We start from the raw sequence: 9,836 nt of genomic DNA, 5'->3' as shown, positions 1-9,836 counted from the left end.
TAAAACCAAATTAATAATAAGCTTCAACTATTCTTCTTTCTAAAAATACTCTATGTTGATAACGAATACTAAAAAGTTATTTCAGAAAGCCTTCCTCAAGCACGCTAACTTTGAAGAGACTGCGAAAATCGTGGCACAAAATTTTAGCACAAAATTCGGTTCCGTAAAACGCAATTGTCACGTACCTACTTATATACAACTTATATATAACTTATACATATAGTTAACTACCAGGAGTTATACGTATAGCTATGTGCATTTTAAACCACTTTAGATCATATTACTTTGAAAACTGGACCCGGAGGCTTTATTTCTAATAAGACTGTGGTGCTCCAGATTAAAAATTAAAAAGTTTCAGTAAATACTCTGTTTTTGTTCCTTAACATATTTTGTAAGTCCCTTAAGTCTTAAGGACCTTATTATATCTAAAGTTAAAAGTCTCCCCCCTATTTTTTTCTTTCTTTATAAAGAAAATTGGGAATTCTTTGACTTTCAAACCTGCATTTCTTTGTGGAACACTGCATTGTCCCATGCATGCATGCTTGGTTTTTGACAACATTGAACTTGCATCAGTTAATTGCTTGCAGATAATATACTCTTGAACTATATTCAATGTGTTATTCTAACATGTCTATTTGCACAAATCTTAATCTTATTTCTATAAAGAAAGATAAGCATTATTTGTGGTACTTACATACTTGTTTGCCGTTCTCTAAAATAATATAAAATATATTTACACAATATAAATGTAGCCTAGCCGCAATGCAATGTCGATTTTAAAATTTAAGGTTTTTTAGTTTCCAGCCTTCAAATAAATTTCCATGAAAATCCCACAAGAAACCCACGTGGGATTTCCCATGTGTGTAAATACCATATGGTTCCCACATGTAACCCATGTGGGATTACCCACATGGCTTACATGTGGAAAATTCGTCCCACGTAAATCCCATCATGGGAAAATCCGTCCCACGTAAATCCCATCAATCCCACACGGAACCCACATGGAACCCATGTGGGACGCAGTTTTATTTTTCACTGGGGTATAATAGCTTTTTTGATTTTTATATTTATTTTTATGAGCTTATTACAAATTACAAAAAACTCAAGGGAGAACTTTGTTGTAGAAAAAAAAGTAATCCACCCCTGTATATGCTACTATGGGTAGCTTAATTCTGTTTATTAATATATATATATTCTATACAAGCACAGTGTTAATTTTATTGACTAAAGCTGTAATTCTTATTAAATAAATGTTTTCAAATAAACTTTTTTTATATATATAAATACTAAATATTTATTTTATTTCATCACATCAAAATTAATGTCTTATTAAAACTAATAAAACATTAAAATAAACAACTAAATTAAAATCTGAATCAACTTTACTAAGTTAATAATATAAAAACTATTGTATTATATTTGTACCTCGAAAATAAAAGTTGTTTAGTTCAGTCATATACTAAATAAGATGAAGAATGCATAATCAATGAATTATATGAGATCTTTAATATATTGAAAAAGATACTTGTTTTGAATGGTCAAAAAACTAGTTTCAAACAGTTCTCAGTTTAAAATATATTTTTCCAACATATCATATGCGCTTTACTTATATTTTATATACAACTCCTAAAATCAGGCTAGCGAGAAACACATTTTTGAACTTAGTGCAAATTAAATTTTTGTCCAATCAAAACAGGAGTCTGTGTATGTAAAGCAGTTTTCAATTTTAACGTAGTTTAACTACGTTAAAATTGAATATTTTATTTTGAGTATAAAACCGAATATGTTATTGTATTTGTATGAATATAAGATTTTTATAACTATAGCTGAATAGTCTAAGATTCAAACAAACAAAAAACAATCGACTGTTTTTAGTATCATATTCTAAAAATAAGTATTATTGAAAATTATTTGGAAATAATTTGTTTTAACTTTTTAGACAAAATATCTAATTAAATATGTATGTTAAATATCTTAAATATCAATTTTAACTTACTGAAAAAAACTTTATAGTACTCCTTTCATGCAACTTTGTAAAATATTTCGGTATGAAACTTAAACAAGGTGCTGATCGGGATTAAAGTATACACGCAGCGACTTAATATCGAATTTATAATTATTAATTCTAATATTTATATAAAACAGAGTTTTTTTAAATTTTTTTTAATTCTGATTCACTCCCAACAAGGCTACAGTTAAGTCATTTTTTAATGTATTTAAGTATACTAAAAATTATATTGACTAAACTATATCCGGGTATAATTTTGTTCAAATCTCAGTTATTTATAGTTGTTGAACATCCATATCTTCAGTTTTTAAAAAAAATAATATTCTTTTTCTCCGTTTAAATTATCGTTCAGTTTTAATAAAATAAAACATTCTGTTTTATTTTATTAAAACTGAATCAAAGTTCAGTTTTAATACAATAAAACATTCTTTTTCTTCTTTTAAATCGTCTCAAGTTCTTGACAATCAATAAATACGTAAATACTGAATAATTGCTGTTTTGACCAATGTGTTAAAATAAAATAAACCTATTTATCCGTCTGTTAAATACTAAATTAACTTTTGAAACCATTAATTCCTAGCCTAACTATTGTTCATTAAAGCATTCATTTTTAGATGACGTACAGGAACTATTTCAGATCCATAAACTAAATATAAAAAAATCAACTCAGGTTAAGAAGAATGTTAAAATTTGAATTTCAGAAAATATTGTTTCTGAAGATAATTATCAATGCGATTTCGAAAAACGTAACATCTGCAATGGCTGGTAAAATTTGATTATTTTCTTCAGTCATTTCGTTTTCGCGATTCACGGCAGCCATCTTTAAATTAAAAGTGTTGATTTTCACCAAATAATTTGATTGTTATCCTTATAAAACCAAGTTAGATAAATAAAATAAGAAATAAATCAAAATAAATAGTGGCAGAGTGACACTAGGCCATAACAGTTAGTTAAGTTTGTGTGTGGTGTTGTGAATGTATTAAGCGGTGTTTATATACAGGTGTTTTCAATTAGTACAAAATACAAAATTTCAATTTGTGCAAGATAAAAAATACTAATCAAAAGTATCTTAAGTACAAATACTAAATATTTTAAACAAAAGTATTTAAAATACAAATACAAAGAAAGTTTTTAAAAAGTATTTTAAATACTTAGTATTTCAAATACTCCCAGCATTGATATATACAAGAATTGTGACGATTCACTGGCGAGATATAGGACATTCGGTAGAAATTATATTATAAGATTGTATAAAGAAATTCACAAACTAAAAAAATCATTAATCATTTTACAAAATACGCGTGAATGAATATACAATTTTAACAATACTATATTCCGATATTTTTTGTAATTCAAACGGTTTACAAAGGCTTCAAAATTTGAATGTCATCGAAAATACCAAACAATGTCATTGTCAATGAGTTTATGGAGACAAAAAATTTATCAAAAATTCAAAAATATTTTCGAAGCAAGTTTTCGTAGATTTTACACTGAACTTTTTAAAGTAACGAAGTTGAAATATTTTTTTTTTTTTTTTGTAACAGACTAATTACAGTCTTCATTAACGATTTCAGTGCTTTTGAAAAACGGTCAGAATTATGACGCGACCTGAAATAAGTCAGTTAACACTATTTTGACAAGTATTTGACGGATCTTAAGACGTAATCGAACTTGACGGTATGGAAACTTGTATCAACCAATAGTTAGTCAATAAATGGGTGTGTTGTATTGCTCAAGTTAAAATTTAAAATAAAGTATTGTAAACTTTCATTCATCTTCGAGATATCATTTGTTGCATTTGATATCTAACGAAAGGCGACTTTAGCAATTATGCTCGTTTTTTAATTTTAAAAGATTTGGTTACAGATAATTGTTTGTTTCCAGTAAGCATTATATCATCAAATATTGTAAACATAGTATGATGAGTAAGCGCACTAATTGCACAATTTAACGTAAGAAATTTTAAATATTAATCATTAATAAATATTTAAAATTTGTTATGTAAAATTGTGCAGTTTAGTTAAAACACATGTATATGCACTAAATTATACACACTCACACACGTGTGTTTAGGACACACACTAGGGCGTCCCAAAAACAACAATTTAATGTGCTCTTTATGATAAAAAAAACACTGGTTTAAAAAAATTTTAGATTAAAATTATTTATAGGGGTCCCCCAAAACCTTTAAACATATAACAAGTTTCTATAATTATAAAAAAAAATTCTTTAAAAGTATATCATGTTGGGTCTAAAATAAAGCAAAATTATAAAAAATTGTATATATATAAATATATATATATATATATATATATATATATATATATATATATATATATATATATATATATATATATATATATATGTATATATATATATGTATATATATATATGTATATATACATATATATATATATATATATATATATATATATATATATATATATATATATATATATATATATATTTATATACATATATATATATATATATATATATATATATATATATATATATATATATATACAATTACATATATATATATATATATATATATATATATATATATATATATATATATAAATATATATATATATATATATATATATATATACATATATATATATATATATATATATATATATATATATATATATATAAATATATATATATATATACAATTATATATATATATATATATATATATATATATATATATATATATATATATATATATATATATATATTTATATATATATATATATATATATATACATATATATAATATATAAATAATTAAACATAAAGTTTGTTCAATGTATTAACATAATATTAAATTTATATATATATATATATATATATATATATATATATATATATATATATATATATATATATATATATCTATATCAAATCGTCGACAACGTGTTGTTTTAGGAGAAACAATATCTGATTGGGTTCCTGTCACTAGTAGTATTCCTCAGGGTTCTGTTTTAGGACCTACTTTGTTTATTATATACGTTAATGATCTGTCTGATAAGATAAAAAACGCTTGTAAAATGTACGCTGATGTCACAAAGATACTTGCCACAATTGAAAGCAAAAAAGACTGTGAACGACTGCAGAGTGATATTAATTGGATTACAGAATAGACAAGAATGTTTCAAATGCAACTCAACGAAAGCAAGGGTAAAGTAATGCATATTCTAGGGAGTTCTAATTTACTAAAATTTGATTATTATACAAATAACCTTAGCACACATCACAGAATTAAGCTTGAAGTTTAATAGTTTTGTCATCTGATCTTAAATACCTAGAAATGTTACTATATGGAGTAAACTTTATATAGTTAATGTGCGACCACATTTAGAGTATGCAGTGTCAATATGGTCGCCTTATTTTGAAAAATTATTAAAATTTTAGAGAAAATTCAAAAACGTGCTTTAAAGATACCGCACAATCCTTATAACCTTAATTACTCTATTTGCTGTTCAGCAATTAAATGCTCATCACTAGAAAAGAGACGTCAACGGGTAGAACTAATTCAAAAATACAAACTAGAGAATTTTAAAAATAAAGTAGTCCAGCATAAACAACCTATGATGGTCTCTCCACGAGCTGACCAACATTTACAATACCGCAGAAAAATCATAAAGAACTGTGCTCAACGGTATCATTTCTTTAACAGAGTTTTAATAGAGTTGCTTCGATTTGGAATACACTACCAGATGATGCTGTCATGCAGCAAAGCACAAACTCTTTTAAAAATAGCTTGGACAAATGCATTGAACAAAATTTAAACTTAATAATCTAACGAAACTGCAATATGAAAATGCAGTCCCAAAGTTACTATATCTTTCTCATTCTTTGGCGTTTAACGTTGTTGCCTGCAACAGATGAGATGCTTTACATTAAAATGACAGTAAAACTTTTTCGTGTGTCACTTAAGTTACTAATACTAATTTATATATATATATATATATATATATATATATATATATATATATATTTATATATATATATATATATATATATATATATATATATATATATATATATATATATATATATATATATTAGTATTAGTACTGCAAAGGTTTTTTTTAATTTGAATTTGTTCTCATAAATACAACCCTTCTTTTGATGTATTTTGATTATTGTTTGTAAACTAATTTATTTTATCATGGCAATGTTGAATTTTAAACTGTTGAATAAGACTTCCACGTAGTCAACATTCTTCTAGTGTCATTAATTGCATAGTATTAAAATCAGCATTATAATATCTTTAAATTTATGTTTAGGGGAGAGAGGTTTACTTCCAAGGTACCTTAAAGGTACATCAGTTAGCACAATTGATCTACCTCCAAGATACATCAGTTGTATAGTATGTAAATTTGTAAAGCATGTATCTAGCTACATTAGGCTTGAAACTGGTTAAATCTTAAATAAATGTATAATAGCCTTTTTGTAAAACATTTGTTATGGTTTACTTTAGAGATAGCAAATGAAACAAGTGTGTACCACCAAAGTACACACTTGCTTTGAATTTTGAATATTAGGAGAAAAGTTTGTATTTTTTTAAGAAATTTATGAAAAAGAATTTATGAAACATTTTGTAAAACATACTCGTTCAAGTACGGAAAATCTATCTATTCTTCTACTTTACAACCATTTGAGCCATATCAATATACTAGCATTCCAGTCAGCAAAGTGTTTACAATGGTAATATTTCATCCACGCACATATTACAAACTGCAGTCCCAAGACAAAGGGTTATTTGCCAATTTAGAACTTATTACAACAATGAAATAATGGATTGAATGGTAAAAACAGGCAATGGTGGAAAACTAGCAACAATCTATGATGTGCCAGAAATTGTTAGACAAGCTTTTCCATGCAATCCTGCTTCTTTAAGAAACCAGATATGCCCTGACATTATGTCTTTTGAATTACTTCTACCCTGCCTAAAAGCTCAACCATCGAAACAAACTAGAAGGGGTTGCTGTAAGAAAAAAATCAAGCAATTTCACTTCAAGTTATGTATATCTCCAAATTAAAAAAAGAAATGGTTGATAAATAAAATATTTATAAAAAACCTGACATCAAAAGAAAAAGGCAAAATTGATAAATATCTGTTTTAAAGAAAAAGTTTAAATTTGACAGTAAAGTTTACTAATTAAGATGTTCTCTTTGAAGCTTTGGAAGATCCAGATTTTGAAAAAATCCAGCCTGGAGTTTTATTTTGGAACAAATTCAAAGCAAACGTGATGTGAAGCACTTTGCAGCAGAGATACTAGAACTTGCTGGTACATTTTCAAAGTTCAGTATTTAAAAAAGAACATAGACTCACATAAATTTACATGGCAAAACTGTGTTTGAGCTAGATATATCAGACATGGTCTCTAAGTTGCCACATCCCTCTGTCACTGTAAATTCAAAATGACAGCTGGAAAAAAAATTATTTAGAAATAAACTTTGATAACCTAAATGTAGAGTAGAGAATGTTGAATGTCAAATCAAAGTAAAAGACTTAATATTACTGTTATTATTTTTAATTTTTCCAAATATCAACCAGTTAAATTTATATTAGCTTATATAAAATTGAATTCCTGTAAACAAATAATATATCAAACTTTTCCCATGCTTTGTATTTAATCAGTTAAAATAATAATACTTTTAAATAACAATCACACACACAGACACACTTGGACAAACACACACACACACACACACACACACACACACACACACACACACACACACACACACACACACACACACACATATATATATATATATATACGCTCAAATACTTATATACTTGAGCATAAGTAACATATTAATTACTTAACAAAAGTTTTTATTGAAAATATTATAAAAATTTGATTCTTAAATTGTTTACATTTACATAAAATCAAATAATTATAATATAAATGTTTATAATTTATTAAATAATTTTCTTTAATTATTTTATAATTTTAATTTTTCTAAAAATTTTTAGTTTTTCAATATTTCTCAAAAAGCTAAAACAATCTGCAAAACATTTAAATAAAAGTTACCGCAAGTGTAAAGTTTTTAAAGTTCAGAAGTTGACAGATATATATACTTAAAAAAAGTAAGTAATAATAGTTAAAAATAATGTCATTATACTTTTATTTGCAACAAAAAGTTTTTAATGAAACACTTCACTAAAACACTTTTTGTTGGTCTATTGTAATCTTAATGAACACTTTAAAAGTAAAGATTTGTCTTATCTATGTCTGTTTATCAACTGAACCTCTGTTTATATACACATGTACATACTGCTTATGTAAGTTATGAATCTAATATAACTTTTTAAGTATAATTTTATTAGTAATGTTTTACAGAAACCAAAACTCTCAGTAAATGTGTGTTTACTTGTCATGGCTTACTCTAAAAATCTCAGTGAATGAATCAGAAGTATTAAAAAAATAAGAATAAAAAATGCTTAACTAAAATCAAACAAATACTACAGGGTAGTCCCGTGGGTTTCTTTTTTATAGGAGGAGGCAACAAGACTACCACCAGGTTCTCAATAATTTAACCAAAAATAACTTTTTCATAATGAACTTTTTTTTCCTTAATTAAAACATTTTTAGAGCTCTCTAAATATAACTTTACCCATGACCTAATGATTTGCAGTGTATTGTGAACTTCAGCATTTATATTGTGATAGAGACATAGAAATTGATATTGTGATAGAGGCATAAAAATTGTTTGTAACTTATATAATAGTAATATATAATTTTTGTGTTAATTTTTTGGTTTCTTCATTCTTTTCAATTTTCAATAAATAGTTTTAATCCCGTTTTAACTTACTGGAAAATGTCAAAATTAAAACTGAAATCGTTTTTTTTTAACCACATTATGTTTTGTAAAATCCAGTAAAAATGTTCACAAAACCGTAGTACTTTTTTAATTTATCTAACTCTCATTATAAAAGTCACATAAACATACAAGCTCATTCATTGTCTTTGTCTTCATCTTGTTATTTATTTGTTGGCACAGTATAAGAATAAATATTTTTGGTTGTTTATGGCGGTGATGAAAGTTGTTAATGGTTGTTGACATTTGATGACTTGTTAATGATACTTGATGATTTGTTTAGAAATAACAACATACAGTTAAAAATTTGTATTTTATAAGTATTTATCTTATGCAAAAACATGATATTCTTAAATTATTAAAATTTTATTATGTTTTTTATAGTTTATTTTTTATCCATTTTATTTCGCTTATTTAAATTTTTTTTTTTTCTGAAAATTAGATTTTATATGTAGTGTCAAAAAATAAAATGACATCTGATGAATTGATTTCAAAATACTATGGTAAAACAAGCTATAAAATTGGAAGTGATTGGTTGCGATGGGGAAGACATCTTGGCTTAAGTGATTCAGATCTTGAAAACATTGGCTCTGATGGTATAAAATGCTATGAGAAAGCTGATATGGTTTTAAAAAAGTGGAAGCAAAAAAATGGAAATCCTTCATGGGAGCGATTAAAAAAAGAGTTAATGGCTTTTGAACGTTTAGATATTGTAGTTGAAATTGAAGGTAAGATTAACTAAACAGAAATAATTGTTTTTTTTAATTATTTTTTACGTATCCTTTTGTGTTTTAAATGATTTTTTAAATTTTAGATGACTTATCAAGTCAAGAAAAAATAAGGTAGTTATCTTTATTATTTATCTAGTGATATATGTTATTTGTTACTTGATACTAATTATATATATATATACAGCTTTGACCAAAAGTTTGGAACACCCTTGCATTTTTGAAGGAAACAACACATTTTGTGTAATCACATA

The 9,836-nt window shown here is 25.4% G+C and overlaps 1 protein-coding gene across 3 annotated transcripts in view; it reads left to right on the top strand.

The window, feature by feature from the left end:
- The first annotated feature begins 3,747 nt into the window (after window positions 1-3,747).
- The window catches only part of LOC136075033 (NACHT, LRR and PYD domains-containing protein 6-like), a 48,864-nt gene continuing 42,775 nt past the window's right edge, over window positions 3,748-9,836 (top strand). Inside the window, exons 1-4 of one of the 3 annotated variants that reach the window (XM_065787253.1) lie at window positions 3,748-3,891; window positions 8,010-8,123; window positions 9,310-9,582; window positions 9,669-9,696. In XM_065787253.1, the coding sequence (XP_065643325.1) occupies window position 8,123; window positions 9,310-9,582; window positions 9,669-9,696 (302 nt within the window). In that variant the 5' untranslated portion in view covers window positions 3,748-3,891; window positions 8,010-8,122. Of the gene's footprint in view, window positions 3,892-8,009; window positions 8,124-9,296; window positions 9,583-9,668; window positions 9,697-9,836 lie in introns of those variants that run through there. The other 2 variants (XM_065787254.1, XM_065787255.1) reach the window with 2 other exon arrangements.

The sequence above is a fragment of the Hydra vulgaris genome, chromosome 01 (genome assembly GCF_038396675.1).
Source record: "Hydra vulgaris chromosome 01, alternate assembly HydraT2T_AEP".
In the NCBI taxonomy this organism is placed as follows: Eukaryota; Metazoa; Cnidaria; class Hydrozoa; order Anthoathecata; family Hydridae; genus Hydra; species Hydra vulgaris.
The sequence above is the reverse complement of the archived record's forward strand: the minus strand, read 5'-3'. Positions and strand labels throughout refer to the sequence as shown.